Here is a 23,709-nt window from a genome sequence, read left to right on the forward strand (position 1 = left end):
CAGTCAGAGTCCCGGTCCCAGTCTGAGTCCCGGTCCCAGTCTGAGTCTCGGTCCCAGTATTTAGATGTTTACCGTCCTTGTCGTAGTGCTGGAAGATGTGGAGGAACTGCGTGGCGGAGATCTCCACTCCCTGCAGGAAGGAGCTGGCCATGCTGCCTGAGGAGGTTCTGGAGGGTCTGATGTTCTGGATGTTCTGGATGTTCTGGAGGTTCTGGAGGTTCTGGAGGTTCTGGAGGGTCTGGATGTTCTGGATGTTCTGGATGTTCTGGAGGTTCTGGAGGTTCTGGAGGGTCTGGATGTCTGGTCTGATCTGACCCGCTGCTCCGCCGGCGGGGGAATAAAAGGTCCGGGCACCATGCGGGTCATCACACCGCCTGCTGCCGGGAGCGCGGCGCAGCACGGGGACGCGCACAACCGGTGACACAACCTGTCTATCCTGCCTATCTGTCTGTCTACCTGCCCGCTTGGTTTTATCTTTAAATACTGTTCAGAGGTCTTAGGCATCCTAGATTTTTATATAGTAGCCTACATTTTGTCTTAGATGTTTATTTGTCTTCTGCATCTTCTCGTTATAGTATTTTTTCTATTAGAAAATTTCATTATTTTTGAAAGCATCTTCGCTTGAAGGATGTTTTTTTACACACGCCTCACACTTTAGCACAGTATCGACATACTAATACTATACATACTATACATACTGTATACTGTATACTGTACATACTGTACATACTGTATACTGTATACTGTATACTGTACATACTGTACATACTGTATACTGTATACTGTATACTGTATACTGTACATACTGTACATACTGTACATACTTTACATACCTGCCTGTGTCCGGGTTTGAGGTTGGAGGCTCAACTTTGTCTTTTTAAAATCTGTGAAACAAACTGCGGAGTGTCAGAGAGTTTCTGTCTCAGTCTGAGAGAATCAACATGTCTGATAGTTTTTAATCATTTTAATGGAGAGGAAAGATTTTTTTTTTTAAATAAATAATTCAGGTCGGGTCGGGGTCGGATGTTGTTTTTTTCATGCGTGGAAAAAAGCACAATGTTATGCTCCTCGCTTTCTCCTGAAGCTCAGTGTCACACACACGCTGCTCTCTCTCTCTCTGCTCTCTGTCTCTCTCTCTATCTCTCTCTCTCTATCTATTTCTCTCTCTCTCTCTCTCTCTCTCTGTCTCTCTCTATCTATTTCTCTTTCTCTCTCTCTCTCTCTCTATCTCTCTCTCTCTATCTATTTCTCTCTCTCTGTCTCTCTCTCTGTCTCTCTCTCTATCTATTTCTCTCTCTCTCTGTCTCTCTCTATCTATTTCTCTCTCTCTCTCTCTCTCTCCCTGTCTCTATCTATTTCTCTCTCTCTATATATATATATCTCTCTCTCTCTATCTATTTCTCTCTCTCTCTCTCTCTCTCTGTCTCTCTCTATCTATTTCTCTCTCTCTCTCTCTCTCTCTCTCTATCTCTCTCTCTCTCTCTCTCTGCTCTGTCACTGGTGCTGAAAGACGCACAGCGGCTACAGTAGGCCTAGGGGAAAAAAATAAATAAAAATAAAAAAGAGAGGGATGAAAAGTACAGTATGAGGATGTGGAAATATATTTCATAATTACTTATATGCCAATATTAAATCAATTTGATGCTTTGAAGGAACAAAAGATACATAGACAGATACAGAGACAGATAATTTTGTTGGTTGAACAGATACAGATAATGACGTCTCTGTACACCTCTAGTGGGTACTGGGTAGTATAAGTACATGCTGGTACTACAGTATGTATATGTGGGTACTACAGTATAAGTACATGCTGGTACTACAGTATGTATATGTGGGTAGTATAAGTACATGCTGGTACTACAGTATGTATATGTGGGTATTGCAGTATAAGTACATGCTGGTACTACAGTATGTATATGTGGGTACTACAGTATAAGTACATGCTGGTACTACAGTATGTATATGTGGGTAGTATAAGTACATGCTGGTACTACAGTATGTATATGTGGGTACGACAGTATAAGTACATGCTGGTACTACAGTATGTATATGTGGGTAGTATAAGTACATGCTGGTACTACAGTATGTATATGTGGGTACGACAGTATAAGTACATGCTGGTACTACAGTATGTATATGTGGGTAGTATAAGTACATGCTGGTACTACAGTATGTATATGTGGGTATTGCAATATAAGTACATGCTGGTACTACAGTATGTATATGTGGGTAGTATAAGTACATGCTGGTACTACAGTATGTATATGTGGGTATTGCAGTATAAGTACATGCTGGTACTACAGTATGTGTATATAAATACTACAGTACTGCAGTGTATTTGAGCTGCTCTTGTTTTCCAGCAGTCAGGTTACAACACGTTGTTGTTGTTGTTGTTGTTGTTGTTGTTTAGCGACACAGCGCTCCATCTGCTGCTGATCACACCTACAAACACACAAGCAGGAAGCTGGCTCCAAGCCTTCGTCACCTCTGACCCCCCCCAGTCTCTTAGGATTGATCATCTAAACTACATAGAAATGAGTATTTTGAATGTTTGCAGTCTGACTTGTTACAGGATCACTTCTACATGTGTAATGGCCTCAAAAATCAAAAGGGGGAAAACACAATACACATGAAGGAGAAGTGGGAGACAGGAGGTGTTTCAGCTCCTTATAGGAAGGATGGAAGAAACTGAATCAACAACTGCTGTGTTTCCTGGAGAGAATCAGCTTCTTTAGAGAGAGACCAGCTGGAGGCTTCACATCCAGGAGCTCGGTCCTCCCACTTCTCCACTTTGGTCACAGATCCATAAATGATGGAGAACATGTTCCTCATAAATGTGAAGTATTATATGTAGGACATACAACTTTACAAGACAAAGTTCTATGTACTATAATGTTGGTGGCAAGTAAGAAAGAGTGTGAACCCAGCGGTGCCGACATGAAGACGGTTGATGCAACAGAAAATATTTGCAATGGAGAATTAGAGTTTTTCTCCGAGGCTTCAGCAGGAGAAGACTGTTGGGAATTTGGAAAACTGAGCTGAGTTGAGACTTTGCATAGAGATAATGAACTGACACTGACTAGATGTGAATAATGTATGCACCCACTTGTTATTCCAATTGTTTATGTTTTTGTTCTTTATCTTTATTTTGTTATTTTCTATTAGTTAATGTTCAAAGAAATAAGTGAAAGTAAAAAGGAAGAGAAATAAACAGATTTGGAAAACCAGAGAATGGATCAAAACTCCATGTGTCTGTTTGAGATTCTGCCGCCGATCTAGTCCCAAATCAAAAAGAGAGTTCAGATAAATGTGGGAAAACCTTTATTTGGCTGTTGAAGATCAGAGACATGACAGGGTGAAGAGGTTGGGACTTATTCTACACATGTAACACCAGAAAATGAAAATATGTGACTGCATCAGCATGTGACTCTACTGTGATGTTCTCCATCGTCAGTTGGTGTTGATCTGGTCCTGCTGCTGGCAGCGAGAGATGAGCGTGGTGAAGATCTTCTGCAGCATCTCCGCCCGCATCTTACTGATCTCCAGAACCTCCTCATGGTTCACCTTCTCCTCCCGGCTGTAGTCCAGAGAAACCTGCGCAGGACACCATGACGAGTTACTACGCCAAACCTGCATCACCAAGACTAGTGCGATGGTTTTGAAAACTACAACCATCAGGGGCCGGCTCTGTGTAGGCTCCGCCCCCTCTCACGGACGGATGCACAGGTTAGCATATTAGCCAGTTAGCTAGTGAACTCTGCTGATTCTAAAAGCTGAGGTAATTATGTTTGCCGAGAGAAATGCCACTGTCAAAAATGTTTTCAACATTTTATCAGAATCAACACTTCAGCCAGTCTTGTATGAACCATAAAACTCTCAAAAACAGAATGCAAGTCTGTACAAATAATTAAAACATAACCACAATAAACAAACAACATGTGTCAGTTTAAAGAATTACTATACTGTATATACACAATATATACAACAACAGAAATCTAAGTACAGTAGCAGGGCCAGGAGAAGAAAATTCAAAAGCAGGAGCAGAAATTAGAAACTATTTTCTAATGAGATTACAGCAGAGGAACGAGGGTTTGGAGTTTCAGAGACTGTTTCAGAGACTGTTTCAGAGACTGTTTCAGAGACTGTTTCAGAGACTGTTTTAGAGACTGTTTCAGAGACTGTTTTAGAGACTGTTTTAGAGACTGTTTCAGAGACTGTTTTAGAGACTGTTTCAGAGACTGTTTCAGAGGCTGTTTCAGAGGCTGTTTCAGAGACTGTTTCAGAGGCTGTTTTAGAGACTGTTTTAGAGACTGTTTCAGAGACTGTTTCAGAGACTGTTTTAGAGACTGTTTCAGAGACTGTTTCAGAGGCTGTTTCAGAGACTGTTTCAGAGACTGTTTCAGAGGCTGTTTTAGAGACTGTTTTAGAGACTGTTTCAGAGACTGTTTCAGAGGCTGTTTCAGAGGCTGTTTTAGAGACTGTTTTAGAGACTGTTTCAGAGACTGTTTCAGAGGCTGTTTCAGAGGCTGTTTTAGAGACTGTTTTAGAGGCTGTTTCAGAGGCTGTTTTAGAGACTGTTTTAGAGACTGTTTTAGAGGCTGTTTCAGAGACTGTTTCAGAGACTGTTTTAGAGACTGTTTTAGAGACTGTTTCAGAGACTGTTTCAGAGACTGTTTTAGAGACTGTTTTAGAGACTGTTTCAGAGACTGTTTCAGAGGCTGTTTCAGAGGCTGTTTTAGAGACTGTTTTAGAGGCTGTTTCAGAGACTGTTTCAGAGACTGTTTCAGAGGCTGTTTCAGAGACTGTTTCAGAGGCTGTTTCAGAGGCTGTTTTAGAGACTGTTTCAGAGGCTGTTTCAGAGACTGTTTCAGAGACTGTTTCAGAGACTGCTGCATCAGTTCAGCCACTAGAGGCAGCAGACTGGAGGGAGAGACAGACTTTGGGTGTGACAGTGATGAGTTTTCTGCAGCGTAGATTGTGGTTACTTGTGGAGATGTTGAGTAATGAACAGAGGGATGGGGGGATTTTTACCAATGGATTTATAAATGAGCTGACAGCAGTGGATCTGTCTCCTGGTCTCTTGTGGTAGGTTCTGGTTAAAGACCATGCATTTTGTTTTTTTGGTGTTTGGAAGAAGGTGAAGGTTGAAGAAGGCAGATTGGATGCTGTTGAAGCAGAGAGGGCCGGATGTGTACAGAACTGTGTCGTCAGCATACAGATGGATATGAGAGTCGCCGGCAGCATAAGCAACATGATTTATGTAAATCTTGAAAAGCGTCGGGCCGAAAACGAACCCCTGAGGAACCCTTGAGGAACCCCTGAGGAACCCCTGAGGAACCCTTGAGGAACCCCTGAGGAACTCCTGAGGAACACCACAGACTCTCTGACTGCACAGAGTGAATGAAGGTTCAATTAAAATGTTGCTTAATAACAAACCTTGTTGGTGATGAGAGAAAGACCGAAGACTCTGAGACCACAATGCTTTGCTACTGTCACTTCAGGAACTGTACTCATACCTGGAGAGGAGGAGAGGAGGAGGAGGAGGAGGAGGAGGAGAGAGGAGAGGAGGAGGAGGGGAGAGGAGAGGAGAGAGGAGGAGAGGAGGAGAGGAGGAGGAGGAGGAGGAGGAGGAGGAGGAGAGAGGAGAGGAGGAGGAGGGGAGAGGAGAGGAGAGGAGAGAGGAGGGGAGGAGGAGAGGAGTGGAGGAGGAGGAGGAGGAGGAGAGGAGGGGAGGAGAGGAGGGAGAGGAGAGAGGAGAGGAGAGGAGAGAGGAGAGGAGGAGGAGAGGAGGGGAGAGAGGAGGAGAGGAGAGAGGAGAGGAGGAGAGGAGGAGGAGGAGGAGAGGAGAGGAGAGAGGAGAGGAGGAGGAGGAGGAGGAGGAGGAGAGGAGGAGGAGAGGAGAGGAGAGGAGGAGGAGAGAGGAGAGGAGGGGAGGAGGAGAGGAGAGGAGAGAGGAGGGGAGGAGGAGGAGAGGAGGGGAGGAGAGGAGGGAGAGGAGAGAGGAGAGGAGGAGAGGAGGGGAGGAGGAGAGGAGAGAGGAGAGGAGAGAGGAGAGGAGGAGGAGAGAGGAGAGGAGGAGAGGAGAGGAGGAGGAGGAGGAGGAGGAGAGGAGAGGAGAGGAGAGGAGAGGAGAGGAGAGGAGAGGAGAGAGGAGAGGAGAGGAGGAGGAGAGAGGAGGAGAGGAGAGAGGAGAGGAGGGGAAGAGAGGAGGAGGAGAGAGGAGAGGAGGATAGTAGAGGAGGAGAGGAGAGGAGGAGAGAGGAGGAGAGGAGAGGAGGAGAAGAGGAGAGTAGAGGAGAGGAGGAGACATTGCTGTGAGAGTAAATTGGAACAAAAAAATAAAAAAAACCTGCAGGTAATTTCTATGAAATGATTTCCTTTAAACTTCAGTGAGACTTGAAGTTCTGCTCATAAGGAATCACAATGTGATAATTATTATAATCACAGCATGATGTAATATTAAAAAGACTGGCTGTTGAACAGTTTATAGATCAAGACAAGGAATCCACATGAGAAAAGTTAATCTCTGCTTGTAATGGTAATTATGTATCAATATGAGAAGATATTGATCTGCAGGACAGAGTCTGCTCAGATGTTTCCAGAAGGTTCTAGTATCGACACCAGGAGAGAAGAGCAATTAGTGTAAAACACCCAATGTGTGTGTGTGTGTGTGTGTGTGTGTGTGTGTGCGTGTGTGTGTGTCTGTGTGTGTGTTCATGCTATGCTACATCATTAACCATCCCATGGTTCCATTCTCACTGTTGTTTATTGGTTGTTAATATTTAATAAGTGGACATATTTCATAAGAACATACTGTTCCTGCTGAGATCTGCAGGCTGCTGAACAGACATTAAAACGAACCAAACGCACCTCAGGCTGCTGAACAGACGTTAAAACGAACCAAACGCACCTCAGTTGATCTCAGAGTCGTCAGGATGGCCGACCGCTCTGACAGACGGTTTCTCTCTCTAAATGTCGAGGGTTTCTTTCCCAGTTCTTTCAAGTAGTTCACTGATTGACTTCTGGTTTCATTGGTGGTTTTCCTGTGGTTCAAGACTTTCAGAAACCTTCTAGATGAGTGGTTCTCAGCGGTTCTCAGCGGTTCTCAGCGGTTCTCAGCGGTTCTCAGCAGTTCTCATGACCCGACAGGCTGCAGGTTCTCCTCCAGCAGCTGGTTCCACTGGCACAAACCTTCAGTTAGTGAATCAGCTGGTGTGGTGTTTGACTGGACCGAAACCCAACGGAGAAACCCTGCTGTAGATGTAGAGCTTCCACTGGCTCTAAACCTGTTTGTCCAGTGAATCCACAGACTTCAGGACACACAGCTCATCAAAACTACAAATCCCAGAGTTCCCTGCTGCGCTGCTACATCGCTACATCGCTACGACAACAGTTCATCAAGGAATCGCCTCGCCACACAATAATAAATCCCGGCTCTGCTGTCACAGATGGTGTTTGGATCTGATCCTGGGACAGATCGGCGCTCTAATTAGTGTCACAGTGTGAGCCAATCACTGCCCTCCCTGCTGACCCACTAACGAGGCTAATTAGCTTCCTCCGTTAGCGAAGCTAGCGCCATCATTTATTTACCAGACCAGCGGGACATTTTCCCCCGGCAGACCAATTATCAGACCGAACGGACACAGAGGAGAGTGGATGGTGTGTGTGTGTGTGTGTGTGTGTGTGATTAAAGTAATTATTGTTATTTTTTTAATGTTGTGTCTCCATCCCTCTAAAATCCCTCGAGAGGAGAAGGAAAAAACTCACACCTGTTTTGATTAAGTTCAATTCCCTGGAGCAAGGCACTAACAGGGCGAAGGGTGAAGGTTCAACTCCCTGCGTCACTCCCTGCAGCACTGGGATTTGAACCCCCAACCCTGTCAGTGTCAGTGCCTTGCTCCGGGGATGTGAACCCCCAACCCTGTCAGTGTCAGTGCCTTGCTCCGGGGATGTGAACCCCCAACCCTGTCAGTGTCAGTGCCTTGCTCCGGGGAATTGAACCGTCACCCTGTCAGTGTCAGTGCCTTGCTCCGGGGAATCGAACCGTCACCCACTCACCCACGGAGTCGCTGCCCAGGATCATGAGCATGCGGGCCTCGGCGATGGTCTCGAAGTTCGGGCCGCTCACCATGCAGTAAACTCCTTCTCTCACGAAGTCGGTGCAGCCGAGCTCAGAGCTGATGTCCAGCGCCAGGCGACGCAGATCCTTACAGTACGCATCAGACATGCAGGGGAACCGGATACCAAACCTACAGACAGACAGGTGGGAGAGAGGGAGACAGGTGGGGAGAGAGGGAGGGAGGGAGGGAGACAGGTGGGGAGAGAGGGAGACAGGTGGGGAGAGAGGGAGACAGGTGGGGAGAGAGGGAGACAGGGAGAGAGGGAGACAGGGAGGGAGGGAGGGAGACAGGTGGGGAGGGAGGGAGGGAGGGAGACAGGTGGGGAGAGAGGGAGACAGGTGGGGAGAGAGGGAGACAGGTGGGGAGAGAGGGAGACAGGGAGAGAGGGAGACAGGGAGGGAGGGAGGGAGACAGGTGGGGAGGGAGGGAGGGAGGGAGACAGGTGGGGAGAGAGGGAGACAGGTGGGGAGAGAGGGAGACAGGTGGGGAGAGAGGGAGACAGGGAGAGAGGGAGACAGGGAGGGAGGGAGGGAGACAGGTGGGGAGGGAGGGAGGGAGGGAGAGAGGGAGACAGGGAGGGAGGGAGGGAGACAGGTGGGGAGGGAGGGAGGGAGGGAGACAGGTGGGGAGAGAGGGAGACAGGTGGGGAGAGAGGGAGACAAGGAGGGAGGGAGGGAGGGAGACAGACAGACAGGCAGAAGTTATTTAATAACTTCATCACTCAGCTTTTTAAAGCAGCTGCAGTCTGAAGGTTTTTCTTCTTTATCTGTTTTGTTCCTGACGTTAACACAAAACCCCAAAACTCTGTGATTTGAATTCAGGGGGAAACTGTTCCTCTGGACCGGATGTTTCTACAGGACTGTTCCTCTGGACCAGATGTTTTTACAGGACTGTTCCTCTGGACCGGATGTTTCTACAGGACTGTTCCTCTGGACCGGATGTTTTTACAGGACTGTTCCTCTGGACCGGATGTTTCTACAGGACTGTTCCTCTGGACCGGATGTTTTTACAGTTCTGGACTTGGGTTTGAGTCCCAGTATTTCTGTTATTAATGAACCCAAACACCGCTTCCATATCAGAGAACTGGTTCAACAGTGTTTTGGAAAACCTTAAGCTAAATCTTTATAGAGGAGTTTAATTTGGATAGATGCTTTCTTATGCTGTAATGGACTCTCTTTCTCTCTCTCTCTCTCTCTCTCTCTCTCTCTCTCCCCCTCCCCAGTGTGTGTCAGTGTCTCTCTACCGCTCGTCGTTGGGTCCACACAGTGGGTGTTGTCCTGCGAAGCCCGGCAGGTTGATGTGGTCTTTGATGATCATGATGTCACCGACCTTGAAGTCGGGACAGATTCCTCCGGAGGCGTTCGTCACCAAGAGAGTCTCCACTCCCATCAGCTTGAAGATCCGCACCGGGAACGTCACCTGGAGACAGACAGACAGGCAGGGGGCAGACAGACAGGCAGGCAGGGGGGCAGACAGACAGGCAGGCAGGCAGGCAGGCAGGGCAGACAGACAGACAGACAGACAGACAGGCAGGGGGGCAGGCAGGCAGACAGACAGACAGGGGGGCAGACAGACAGGCAGGCAGACAGACACTATCTTTACTGACCACATGGCCGTCGTCAGGGTGGAAGAACAGAGAATAGAGTTTGGAGGTTTACCGAAGCCCCAGGTACGTTCCTCCTGCCGGTCTTACCTGACACAGAGAGTATCCTTCATACAGGTGGAAGTGACCCTGCATGAAGACACAGGACTTTCCCTCGATCGTCCCGAACACCAGACATCCTTCGTGTCCTGCGACTGGGACACAGCGGGGTTACAGAGGGTTAGTCTCCGTTCGTATCGACGGCCGGGCGCCGGGCTTTCCTTCCGCCCGGGAAGTGACATCATGTGTTTAATACACAGGAAGTGAATTACCCGCAGAATAAGACTAAATGTATTTTGACCTCAGGAATTCAATCTAAACTCGACTAAACTTTATTAAGTAATACGGGAGTACCACAAGGTTCAATCTTGGGTCCTGTACTCTTCATCGAGATCAATAAAGGGTTGAATATCACTAAATGTAAACCTTTATGCAGATGACACTATTGTATATTCGAGTGCTCCCACAGTCAGACAAGCATTTAATATCCTTAAATAAGGTTTGGATTCCATTCAGAGATCACTGATTGATCTCAAATTACTTGTCAAATCACTTGTCCACTGCAGAATATGAACTCAGCACATTCCCAGGGTGTGGCGACGGGTGTTTTCGTGTCCAGATGCGAGCGCGGCGCCTGCAGCAGCTTCTTTGCAGTGTTATAGATTCATTTTCCCTCCTCAACACTCTTTGCTGAAACTTCCCCAGAAAGTTGGAGTACAGCGAGGTCCAGCACACATCAGACCTTTTAACCCTTTATGAGCCGGAGCCCTGCCGGTTGTTCCAAAGACTCGGCAGCTAGCCGGAGGGAACGAGTCTTTACTGTCGGAGCTCGAGGCTTCGGGTCGCTCTGCGGGAACTCAGGTCAGTTTCATCTTTTAAATCACTCCTCAAAACACACTTGTACAAGAAAGTGTTTTATAACGTTCTGTTTTATCCCGGATTACAATTCTGTTTTTTATCTTTATTATCATGTCTGGTTTCCTTTTTATCTACTCTTTTATTGTATTTATTTATCTTATTTGTTTTGGAAAGCACTTTGTAATGTTGCTTAGAAAAGTGCTATATAAATAAAATGTATTATTTATTATTATTAATATTGTTGTTGTTATTGTTATTATATGAATTATTATTGTATTATTGTTATTATTATTATATAGAATATTTCTTAAAGTATTTAAGAACCCAGAGGCAGAGACACTGGTTGTGTTGATAATGACTTTAATTAAAAATGTGGTCCTTGTTGTTTACCTCAGTGCCATGGTGTCATTAATAATGTCTGTAATTAATTTAATTATAAAACTGAGCAGTTTGACTCTTCTTCTTCTAAGCTGAAGAAGAAGAAGTGACAGAAATCTGCTGTGAGGGGAAACTGGTCAGCTGTTAACCTTCATTCACTAACAAACAGTCTGTTGTTTCACTGCTGTGTAAAGCTGCATGTCAGCCTGTCCACACACACACACACACACACACACGCACACACACACACACACACACGCACGCACACACACACACACACACACACACACACACCACACTCACACACACACACGGCCATCAGCAGGTAGTTGGATGGGAGCTCCGTTCCCCTCAGGCAGATGAATATTTCAGCGTGTCCAGTAAGACGTCTTCATCATATTCAGCCTATTTTTATCCACGTCAGAATATTTTATTCATGGACTCTATTTATTCTTCCTGCTTCATTTTCACACCAGCTAATTCATTTGTTCCTGTTCTTCAACATTTACACACAGAACCCCAACTATGATCCACAAATAACTGAGCTGGAGAACAACCTGCTGAGCTGTAAATACAGAACCATTCAGTCTGAGCAGATGTTCTCTATAGAACCTGCACAGTTCTAACACACACTGATGAGGAGATGGCACACTTTCACTCTGCTGCTGCACTGAGGAACTGTTTGGAAAAATCAAGTTGTGCTTTCGTTAGTTCGTCCTGCTGGATGAGTCAGCATCACCAACACTCACATTTACTGTTTCTGATTCAGATCAGCTAAATGGACAAGTCTACCTGACCGAAAAGTGTACAATGGTAACCATGGTAACAGCCCTCCATGTATTTATACTGCATTAGTACTGTATACAGTGGTAACCATGGTAACAGTCCTCCTTCATGTATTTATACTGCACTAGTACTGCGTTAGTACTGCAGACAATCCTTACTGAATGTTATACAGCGGATCCAGATTCATATATTTTAAAACAGTCGGTCCTTGTAACTTCTAACAGCTGAATAGATGAAACGTTCAAAATAATTATTTTATGTAATTTATGACTTTGAACTCGACGCCATGCTGGAATAGCGCTCCGCCGCGGGCGCGTCACGGTCCACGTCATATTTGTGCTTCTTAACCGCAAGTCAGACAAGCGCCTTGTGCCTCGGGCTTCGTGCCAATGTTGACATGAATTACTCACCAACTCCCAAATTAATGCCAACTCCAACCCAGTCATTTTAGCACCAGATGAGGCTCCCGGGGCAAAATTTACTGGTGAGGTTGAAGTGCAAAGTATATTGCAACTAAAACGATGGTTACGGTGCCGTGGACCACATTCTTATCTCCACAGTACGATCTGGTGATATTATGTAAACTTTTTACTTGCGGGGAGAATAAAAATCCTGATGTAGAAAAAATAAGGAGTAAGATGAACTTGTTGGAGCTTTCTCAGCATCCAGGAATACGAAGGTAGGAGTTGTTCTAGACAGGATGTCAGATTAGATTAGATCAGAAATAAAGTGAGCTGTCTCTCTCTCTCTCCGCTTTCCAGGCATGGTGCAGTTTTTATTTTCTTTTATAAAACGGATAGTTCCGGTCCTTGATTATGATTGGCTGAGCTGTGTTCGAAGCCGTTTTAAAATACTCTATAAACACACACCTGTGACCGCATCACATCAGTATTACTGCGCCAAACAAATTGTCTGTGTCTGCGTCTGTGTGTTGCTTGGCAACCATTCTGCTAAATGTCGCTGAAGAACTACATTGCTTGGCGGAAGAATGATTATTTGTTTTCAATAAATTATTGCATTTTTTGTTGCTGTGTGTTTATTTTCTGAAACCTTGCCAGGTATATGTAGTAACCGTTTTATAAAAGCAATAAGCCCCGCGAGGCCCCTTAGCTGTTCTAAAATCACTGTAAACCACGGCCTCGTGGGGCTTGTTGCTTTAACTATTTTCACAAAGGAACAAATGAAAATTAAGTCCTTTATTAATGTTGTATCTGCCGTTTCTGACCAGGACAACGAAAAATGCCTTGTATTTACGTTTTTTAATTTTTGGATTTTCAAATGAAAATCAAATCACCATTCGTTTTAAAAATTTAAAAATTTCTGTTTCTGAAAAGAAAATACAAAGACCAAAAAATCCACGGACCATGCAGGCCTGGAGAGCAGAAAGGAGAGAGAGAGACAGGGGGAGCAAGAGCTGTTTAATTTAGTAATAATAATAATAAACTTTATTTCTGATAGAAAATATGTTCAAAGACCATTTTACTAATCCATCGTCCTGTCTGGAATAACTTCACCTTCCTATTCCTGAGAGCTGAGAAAGCTCCAACAAGTTCATCTTCCTCCAGGATTTTTATTGTAGCGCGAGTGACCAAATCTCTCTCTCTCTCTCTCTGTCCGCTCCTGATCTCTGTGAACTGTCCGAAGTTTCAGAGCGAAAGAGAGACAGCATCCCTGTAACCATAGCAACTCATACCCCTTTTACACCAAAATTAGCGCGTATATGCGCGTTTTTTAAACGCGGGTAAACCCGCTAAAAATAGGCGATTGACTCCTTTCACATTGCCAGTAGACGAGTTTGCCTTTCTGTTTTTTTGTGTCACGTTCGACGTCACAAACGTGCCGGAAAACAGGGTTAGCAAACAGTAGAAAGCAGCATGGAGGCCAGTGACGATGTTACGGTGGTTACTTTTTTATATCTTTTACTTCAGTCTCTCTTTCAAACTCAACGCCGACTGAGCGGTGCCATGCCATTGTTCCGACGGCCCATTATTCCAAATTTTCTCCCCTCGTTTCTCAAACAAACAGAAGCACATGGCTAATTATTATGCAGAATGACGTCATCGGACCGGGTGCAACGGAGGAAGCTGGCTGTCGGACATATTTACTCTAACAACACTTCCCTGGTTGGAATTATGCAGCAGTGACATTACGATGGTAGTGAGGGCTTAATCCCCGAAGAAGAAGCTACTCATGTTTTCTTCATGGACGCACATGGTCTGATGTCTGGAGCAGCCGAGTGGTGTAGTTGGTAAGTTACCGGACATCAGTTCCGACAGCCATATAAAAAAATAAAATAAATAACAATAAATAATGTTCCTGCCTGGCTATTTACACGCCAACGTCTGGAACTTCAACGCGCGTCATAGCGTCGCGCCGGAAAAGGGGCGAAAATTTGTGTGTCCGCCTGGGTGTCGTGTTTCCATCACTGCCGATCGGAGCTGGAGCCGATAAATACCCGTGACTACTGCAGAGTCATTTGACCCGGGAATGAATGCCGATTGTACCCTTTCACACTGAAGACAAAAGCCAGATGTTAGTGGGTGTTAGTGGGTTTTTTGTCCAGTGTGAAAGGGGCTTCACTCTCTCACTCCTGCCTGACAGCAGCACAGGATGGGTTCAGGATGATCACTGGTAGGACCATTGCCTCCTACAAAATGTTTAGTGAAGATAAACATGCTTTTATTTATCGTCTTGGCATTGAAATCCTCGTGTGGACGCCGCAGGCTCGTATCCACCGTGCGCACTTGTCCATCTTGGGTTTCTGGTATTTTATAAAGCTAACACCGGCCATATGTGGTCGGTCCATATACCTCGTGTCACTGTTACACATTCCATAACAGGGTTAGGGCTAGGTTTCTCATTGATTCCCTGTATTGAGCGGGTGATTCTCTCTGACTTCCAGCTCACGCACATTTTTGAGGTCATAGCTGGTGTGCTAAAAATAGCTCTGCGGCGGAGCGCTAAGCCCGACGGACCCGCTACCGGGTCCACCCCACCCCCCTAGTTACGAAAAATCGTGATGGAAGATGGTCTATTAATAGAAGATATGAATGTTATACTGTTTTGAAAACATGGGGTCTTCAGCTTTCAGAATCCGTAAACCAATTGTATGTTGTCCAAACTATGTCTTATTACTAAGTATTTTAACAATAAAGTCGTACAAATATAAACTTCGTAAATATAAGAGCAAGTTGTGATCAAAAGATCCGGGATAATTTTCTCGTCAGTCTACAATAACATGCTTGGTATTGCTGGAAACTAGAAATTCCGAGCTTTCCAATGACCCTGAACGCACCACAAATGGAACGATACAATGTCTGCCATTTCCGGGGAAATGTAGCAGTCAAACTTCACTTTACACTCACACTGACAAAAATCTATGTTCTTGCCAAAATATTTCACCAAAGCTTATGTTATTTTCGCCAAAAACGGCAGATTTTAGTTCCTCACGTTTCTACCGTAACTTTGAAACAGTTTCTGTGTCTCTGCGATCAACGGAGGCTTTTCACCAGACAGACTGGAGCTCTATGGAGGGAGCTCAGGCTTCGTTGCCATCTGGTGGCCGTATCGAAGTACTGACACCAATGAGCTGTATACCATTCTGTTCCTCTGACTGAGATGAAAACAAAAATAGGTCACGTGTGAGGAAGGACCCCAGCGATCTCCATTAATCTGCCTGTATAGAATGGAGCTCTTCAGTCATATATGAATATTGATCAATATTCATTGTTTTTATTACTATTTCAATGTTTTTGGGAGATTTATGTTATTTGTAACATGGCTATATTGAAATAAATAGTGTTTTGAAGTAAAACTCCCAGTAAACAGTCAACATGTAAACAGTAAACATGGCCAAAACATGGAGACCGCCTGAGTATATCTTTATAAATTGTATCATAAATGTTGTATTTTAGTGTATTTTCATCAAATTTACAGTTACAGTTGTAGTCCAAGAGTAGGAGAAGACATTCAATTGCATCATTATCCATGGGATTTTGGTTATAATGGTGATATTGCCTTTGAAATTTAGATTATATACTAGGCGAGGATTAGGGCTGCACGATATTGGAAAAAACTGACATTGCAATATTTTTTTTTTCTGCGATATATATTGCGATATGAAAAAATCCAGGAATTTTCACCAAATGACTTGAATAGCTCTATCAAGCCTTGCCCCTTTGCGAAGGTGGCCTTGTGGGTAACCTGCGGGTGACGTAGCAGGAAGTGAGTATGTTTTTAGCCGCAGCCAGAGTGAGTTGCAGGATGCTAAGTGAGTAAAGTTACCATAGTTAGCGGGAAAAGAGCTTAGAGCGTCACCGAGAGGCCGTGCATTATGTTCGCTCTGTACAGAAATAAAGTGCCAGTTCTCCACTGCAGAGTCGGTCCGGACTCTTAGTAAAAAGCTTGTTACCAGCTACGAGCCAGGCTAAGCTAAAATAGGCTAACAATAGGCTTCCCAACTACGGTTCGGAGCCGCGAAAGCTGGAAAGGTAACATACGCTACTCTTATAACAAACCCTTAAATCGGAGTAAATTATGTTAAACTTAAATTATAACTAACTTTAACTAATTATAACTTAAATTAGTCATGGAAAATGAGAACCGTGTGAGTTTTCCTTTTGTATCAAGCAGCAAAAAAGTTGTTGCATGACGTGTTTGAGTTAATTTGCCTTACTTGACATCGCACGTCCTGCGATGTGACTATTGCGCATGCGCACATCGCGATGACGATGCTGAAATGATATATCGTGCAGCCCTAGCGAGGATGAAAATCTTATTTTTTCCTTTATTGCATCTACATTTACTCTGGAATGGTAATAGATATAGGTTTACTTACAATGGATTCATATTCCTTAGCTTCTTGCCTATCAAAAGAGACCAGGAATATGCATATAGGCCTTATGGTTGAGGAGCTATTCCTGATTCATTTTGGGTATGTTATTTTAGTTTTTTCCTAGGCTAGGGCTGTGGGCTTAACAGGTTAAAGCCGCTGTGAAGCTGATGGTGTTCTGAGGTCAAATCATGTGGCTGTATTCACTGTAGCCCCGCCCCCGGGGGCCTAGGGGGCGGGGCTACAGTGAATACAGCCACATGATTTGACCTCAGAACACATGAACTCACCGGTGCTGACGGGAAAGTTGGGGATGTCCTGGTAGCGGAAGGTCTGCTTGTCGGTGGCTCCGTCCGCTAGCAGGCCGAGTCCCGAGCCGCAGATCACAGCGATGTTTGGCCGGTGGCTCGTCTGGTTCAGCAGCCACTCGGTCGTCAGCTTATAGTCTTCAAACGAGCAGCAGCTGCAGAGACACACAGGCATTCAGGGTCCGGGGTTCCACACACAGCCTGTATTCAGGGTCCGGGTTCCACACACAGCCTGTATTCAGGGTCCGGGGTTCCACACAGCCTGTATTCAGGGTCCGGGGTTCCACACACAGCCTGTATTCAGGGTCCGGGGTTCCACACACAGCCTGTATTCAGGGTCCGGGGTTCCATTCCTTCTAAAGGTTTAGTGCCTTGCTCAAGGACTCTTTGGCAGAGATGGATACACTGGCTGTTGGTGAGATTGAACCTGTGACCTTCTGGTGACACAACAATAGTAACAATAATCAGTGGGCCAATAGAGTTGAGGCGTGAAGACATGGGCGTGACTATTTCCAGGTTCTGGAAGAAAAAACACATTAATTTTTTCTTCTTCTTTCTTTCTTCTTCGTTAAGACAAGTAGAACATGGTCCAGTGTTTTGGACCTGGAGACAGGAAACTGCAGTTCATTCTACGCTTTCCATCGTCAGTCGTTCATCGACCAGCGGTGGATCGACTCATCAGGTCGATCCACCGCTGGTCGTGTCTATAGCAACATGATGCTATATTGAAGGTTTGTTTACATTCTGCAAAAGACATGAATATGTTCTATAATTCTGTGTCTATGTGCTTGACACACCTACCAAATCAGTGTTGCGAGTTTGTTGTGCTATTACCATAGTTACAGCCTCTAAGGATCATGGGTATTGTAGTGTTTGGTGCCGTTTGAAACACGGAAGTGACAGAATTTCTCACTAACGAGGTTGAAACCTTTATAACTGAGGATCTTCACAGCAACATGAGTCTCGTTCTCTGATCTCAGACTCCTGTGGTTCTTTGTTGTGTAATTTGGAGTCTACTGCTAAAGTTAAACTCCCAGAGTCCAGTGGCTGGAGAAACTTCCAGAACCGAACGTCTCGACTCTATGAGGCGGCAGAGTGACCTGACCAGGTTCAATCCCCATCTGCCTCCATGTTTCTGCTGAAGTGTCCTTGAGCAAGACGAACCCTCCTGCTGACGCTGCAGTGAACTGAGGACCAAACTGTGATAATCCGTCTGATCATTAGCTTTAACGGTCCGTTCACAGGAACTATAAAGCAGATTAGATACAGCAGCCAGCTGGATCTGACTAGGATAGGAAAGTGGGGAGGGTCGACAGTAAAACAGTAAAACAGTAAAAACAACCTTTAGACAAAGTTCAGAAAACAGACTTTTACAGAGAAAACAGGGTGAAATGACACATTAACAAAACATGTGAGCGCTGATCCTCCACACAGTCAGCTGGACAGCAGGGAATGGGATGAGAAGAATATTAAAATATGAAAAGGATTATGATTAGACAGATGCTCAAAAAGTGACTGATGCCCCTCTCTCCTCTTTACTTGACTGAAATATACATATTTACAGAAAGAGTTGTGAATGTTAACAAACTTTATCACAGTCTGTGGTTAAGTCTGGATCCTGGATCAGAAACTATTTCTACTTTTTAGATTTTACATACATTTCGATACTCTGGGCCTATATTTGTAAATTTGAGTCTATATTTATATATTGGAGGTCTGTATTGACCTATGGATTATTGTCTGACTTCCTAATTAAACCTCAGCTGGATTGGCAGACCAGCAGTCCATCACTCTACCAAATGTGTAATAATATATAAAGCTAACATTTTAATCTACATCAAGCTAACAGCTGACCTGATTGTGTATTATTGATCGCTTTGTAGATGAGCAGTTTTCCTCAGAATGACTTCAGTAAACTGAATCTATAGCGTCATGAACACAGCTGACCGACACACAGCAGCTCCAACTGAACACACTGCAGCAGCAGAATGATTTTCCTGGTTTTGGTTCTACTTAGAACCAGCTTCCAGTCCAAACCCAGCATGATACTTCAGAAATAGTCAGCAACCTGAAAATAAGCTGCTGCTCTACAGTCTGAACCTGTTCCTTAGCTTGCTTCTTTCCCTCACTCCGATCATTCTGGAGTCACAGGAACCTAAAATCTACTGTCAGGTGCTGTGACCTTCGACCTTTCACCTCCCGCTGTTGACTGACTGGAATGTTCGAGGAACTGAAGCCGATTCTCTCTGGATCAGATAGATGATCGAACACAGATGAGAAGTAAAGTTAAAGAAGAAAAAGGTTTTACCAGGAGTTTCCTTTGGTGTGCATCGTCCAGCAGAGGAGGGAGAGGAGGAGGAGAGGAGCAACGAGACGAAGACTGTCGAGACAGAGAGAGAGAGAGAGAGAGAGAGAGAGAGACAGAGAGACGGAGAGAGAGAGAGAGAGAGACAGAGAGAGACTTTTCATTGGCTGATAAATACAGCTGGTAAATACAGTCTGGGTCATAGACATATGTGACCTTTGACCTCTGCTGTTTGTGCAGCAGTGTGTGTGTGTGTGTGAAGAGTAAAGTGCTGTTTGTGTTGGACTGAAGCAGCGAGTGTGTAACATTACATCCTAATGTTGCAGCAGTAACTTCTGAATACAGTAAAGACAAATACGACAACACTAGAATGTGTGAAGTAGAAACAATGAAATGAAAACAAAAAACAAAAACAGAACTGAATGACAGCATGAAGAGAGTCTGCAGAGAACTAGAACACTGAGACTAAGAAAATAAATGAATGGAAAAGCATGTATGATAGAAAGTATACCAGAAGTAAGAAACGATCACTGTGATCCCACAGATCTGCACATACTGGTCCTCACAGCTTCTTAATACACTGTAAGTCATTCAGTCTATAATAATCCTGTGTAAGATCATTGGTTGAACCTGTTGAAGGAATGATGTTTAATATCTCTTGAAAAAACATTTCTTTATGCTCTTAGTTTGTTGTTAAATAAGTTAGCATGAGGCTTTCTTCTCTTTCTGGTCCAATAAATCAAGTCAACTTTATTAGTACAGACCTTACTTACAGTTACAGTCTCAAAGGGCTTCACGCCACATTTAGGTACAAAAAAATCGAAATTTAGTTTTCTCAAACAGATTCCTGTCTAACTCGTCCAGGACCCATCTACAGACAGAGTGTTCTGTAACAGACAGGACCTAAACCACGAGAGACCTGATCTTCTGATGCCGATGTAGCACCAGGACGATTTAAGAGTAGTAATATTACTGCGGTTGAATCAGGATCGATAGCTAGTAGGAGATCATTTTCCGTTTTCAGTAGAATAACAAGATCTAAATCCTGATTGAAACGGTTTGAATCAGCTGTTGCTGGACATCAGTGAGTTGAGATCAGTCAGTAGTTCTGAAGAACTTCTGGACCAAGGTAGTGGATTATTCAGGTTGTTTTAAGAGCGGAACGTTAGTAGAAAGTGACAAATTGATGGTTGAACATTGAACACTGAGAGTCCTAAAAAGGGTCATGCAGCTCGCAGCGCCAGACTGTCCCGACTTGGACAGTGTCAAAGAAACTGAGAGTTCGCGAACCGCCTGAGAAACACCAAGAGAGACATTCAAGACAGGGAAAGTCAACTGTGTACAACAGTGTGTGGGGCGTGTACCTCATCTTTACCTCATCTTCAGCTCATCTTCACCTCGTCTTCACCTCGTCTTTACCTCGTCTTCACCTCGTCTTCACCTCGTCTTTACCTCGTCTTCACCTCGTCTTCACCTCGTCTTTACCTCGTCTTCACCTCGTCTTTACCTCGTCTTCAGCTCGTCTTCACCTCGTCTTCACCTCGTCTTTACCTCGTCTTCACCTCGTCTTTACCTCGTCTTCATCTCGTCTTCACCTCGTCTTCAACCTCGTCTTCATCTCGTCTTCAGCTCGTCTTCACCTCGTCTTTACCTCGTCTTCACCTCGTCTTTACCTCGTCTTTACCTCGTCTTCACCTCGTCTTCACCTCGTCTTTACCTCGTCTTCAGCTCGTCTTCACCTCGTCTTCACCTCGTCTTTACCTCGTCTTTACCTCGTCTTCACCTCGTCTTCATCTTGTCTTTACTTCGTCTTTACCTCTGTGTCATTAGTTCTAGCTGCAGGAAGACTGATATTAAGGTTTGGGTTACAGCCTAAATATGTAGGAACCTAATAATAAATAAATGTGGCAATCTAACAATAGAGTGTATCAATAAAATGTGTCAGAGCCTAAGGAGGCAGATTGTCACTGATACAGAAGGTGTCGACACCAGGAGCAGAAACCTGCTGAGTCAGTAGAACACATACAGTATTTAAACAATACACAGACCTTTCCATGACTTTGTGTGTGTTATTCATTATTACAGTCAGAGTTACTGATTGACCACAGCAGAGAATCGATAGAGGATCAGATGAGAAGTTGTTCTGGTCTGGACCAGCAGGTTAAAGTGATGTTGAACCTTGGATTGTGTAGCTGGACTGTAGATGTCTAATGTAACTGTACTTAACATCCATTGCACATATCTTTATTTTATTTGTGTTGTATATATTTTTTATATTTTAATATTGCCTAGATTTTTTCTTATTTTTCAACCTGACGTTCTGCTCCTCAGGCGCGTGACGCTGTGAATGGAAACATCAGAAAAAAAACAATATCAACTTAATTTCTCTTTATTTCAGTGAGGGAGAAAGCAGGTGTCAGCCATCGAGGATTGAACCTCGGACATGTTTTAGCTTGGATGCAGCCTTTGAACGCAACGCAACGCACACTTTACTGCACTGATCACACTTTACTGCACTGCTGTAAAGTGTTGGTAGGTTCAGCTGGTAGATTCCCTGTTTGTGGTTTGGATGAATTCCAGGTTTCTCTTGTCTTCAGTTGAGGCTGTTGACCTTTTGTTGCTACAAATAAACAAACTGACTTCTCCAGCTACAGACCGACTGTAAGTCTTTAAACACCATTGCTCTGTTCGAAACTGTTCCCTATTACAGAAATAGTGCACTATATAGTGTATCTGCCATTTTCTACTAGTGTCCGAATTCTCAACGGTTAATTTGATTCACTAAATAGTCCACTATAAGATACCCATAATGCACTACAAATTGTAGTGAACAGACAGTGTACCCTACAATTTCTCCTGTATACCACAATGCAATGTGATCATGTCTTACCGAAGAAGAAGCAGCAGCTAGCTAACATGTTAGCTAATAGAAACTGGTCTATTTACCGGTTGACAGCGTTGGCAAATCAACAAAAGACGTATTAGACACCTCATTCGAGTTCCTCCATTTTGAACCAAGAGCAGCAAAACTGCAGGAATCATCGTTACAGGTCAGCTAACTACTTTATCCACCAGTACAGGAGGTGATATGAAAGCTTGTGCTAGTCATTAGCTCATAAGCTAGTTTACCAAACCAAAACAGCTTGCTGCCATTAGCAGACAGCACCAAAGTTGACAAAACCACACTTTCACATGATTAGAATTTCAACAATTTATTTGTAATTTAATGTTCAAAACTTGTCAAAATCAATACGACCTGAGTCCATTTCAACCTGCTGTCATGATGCTTGGTTTGTTTACGTGATGCCGGGCGCATCCCGGTGCGTCACACGAATATCCAGCGCATTTTTTTGATGCAATGATATTTACTGTAGTGTCCGAAATTTCGTTCGGTCGTTGCCCATATAGTTCACTATATGAAAAACACTACATGGGGAATAGTGAGTGAGGGAATGAGTGAACCATTCCGAACGCAGCTCATGACTTCCTGCTGACATTGTCTTTCCCATAATCCTCCACTGTTCTTCCATTAACTCCTGTACAGTTACTGTCATCAGTCTTGACTCCTTGCTCCGTTTCCTTCGTTTCCTCCCTCGTTAAGACAGAGTGCTTTGTTTGGCTAATTGGACAAGCCCATTGATTTTCACCAGCAAGGAAAATCATGATGGCCGCCATAATTACTGAGCTGACCTTTGCCGTTAAGGACAGGTCAAAGGTTAACGGCGCTCAGGAGTTGGTGACAGCGGTGAGAAATCTATATTCTGATTACAGGACCCTACAGTCGCCATGGGAACCGCTCAACACACTGACTGGTTTACTGACTGACTGGTTGACTGACTGACTGGTTGACTGACTGGTTGACTGACTGACTGGTCGACTGACTGGTTGACTGACTGTCCTCATCAGTTTTGTGAAGTTTTTGAAGTTGACAGAAAATTTCTTAAGATTCAGTGCTGCTTTCATTACATTCTGTAGCAGAACATATTCTTCATATTCTTCATATTCTTATTCACAGAGCCGCTGTGTTCTCTTTCAGGAATGCTTTACACTCACACAAATAAATACAAAAGAACATCTGGACTAAACCCAGGACTCTGGGACATCCTGGACTCCTCTAGCTGCTAACAGTAACAGCAAAACTTTCTCCCAGTCGCAGTCGAACTCTACAATACACATGCAGTGATTTCAGAGTTTGAGGAAAATTGTCTGACTGTGCATGATATGCAGAAGCTTCATTGAGCTTCTGAACATCTGAGAGGTAAAACTGGAGCCTTGTTCACTCTGACAGACTTTGGGCATGCCAAACAGAAATGACCTGAGTCAGCTGACCTGTCTGTTATCATGCGGAGGGGAAGCAGAGGAAACCTGGCCGCTTGGCTCGTCACACTGCGCAAACAGTTACAGCAGACTTTGAGCGGGACAGACGAGCAGCGATCAATGATCCAATAATCAAGCGGCTGACTGCAGAACAGGATGCAGAG

The 23,709-nt window shown here is 44.4% G+C and overlaps 3 protein-coding genes across 7 annotated transcripts in view; 1 reads left to right on the plus strand and 2 right to left on the minus strand.

Moving 5' to 3' along the window:
- Window positions 1–151, minus strand: part of calb1 (calbindin 1) — a 16,057-nt gene extending 15,906 nt beyond the window's left edge. Inside the window, exon 1 of the mRNA XM_071902159.1 lies at window positions 73–151. Within this exon, the coding sequence (XP_071758260.1) occupies window positions 73–151 (79 nt within the window). The remainder of the gene's footprint in view (window positions 1–72) is intronic.
- decr1 (2,4-dienoyl CoA reductase 1, mitochondrial) overlaps window positions 1–23,709 on the plus strand; it is a 317,727-nt gene that overhangs the window by 32,734 nt on the left and 261,284 nt on the right. The gene's annotated exons all lie outside the window — the stretch shown is intronic.
- pnp4b (purine nucleoside phosphorylase 4b) lies at window positions 3,451–21,915 on the minus strand. 2 transcript variants are annotated; one of them, XM_071902161.2, is made up of 8 exons: window positions 21,906–21,915; window positions 19,232–19,313; window positions 16,906–17,078; window positions 9,814–9,917; window positions 9,364–9,539; window positions 8,059–8,249; window positions 5,437–5,516; window positions 3,451–3,594 (listed from the first exon to the last, which is right to left on the minus strand). In XM_071902161.2, exons 2-8 carry the CDS (start codon window positions 19,252–19,254, stop codon window positions 3,451–3,453), a joined length of 891 nt encoding a protein of 296 aa, XP_071758262.1. In that variant the 5' UTR covers window positions 19,255–19,313; window positions 21,906–21,915. The 2 variants fall into 2 exon arrangements, with proteins under 2 accessions (XP_071758262.1, XP_071758261.1); XM_071902160.2 differs by lacking the exon at window positions 21,906–21,915 and having other exon boundaries at window positions 19,232–19,254.

Source organism: Centroberyx gerrardi, chromosome 12, assembly GCF_048128805.1.
Source record: "Centroberyx gerrardi isolate f3 chromosome 12, fCenGer3.hap1.cur.20231027, whole genome shotgun sequence".
Lineage (NCBI taxonomy): Eukaryota > Metazoa > Chordata > Actinopteri > Beryciformes > Berycidae > Centroberyx > Centroberyx gerrardi.

What these genes read in the sequence shown, in the direction of transcription:
- pnp4b (XM_071902161.2), bottom strand. Translation starts at nt 19,254, where the DNA reads ATGCACACCAAAGGAAACTCCTG. An exon ending in CAACTTTCCCGTCAGCACCG is followed by an intron (nt 9,918 to 16,905) that starts GTGAGTTCATGT and finishes GCTGTGTCCCAG; the next exon opens with TCGCAGGACACGAAGGATGT. An exon ending in TTTCTCTCATCACCAACAAG is followed by an intron (nt 3,595 to 5,436) that starts GTTTGTTATTAA and finishes TGTCCTGCGCAG; the next exon opens with GTTTCTCTGGACTACAGCCG.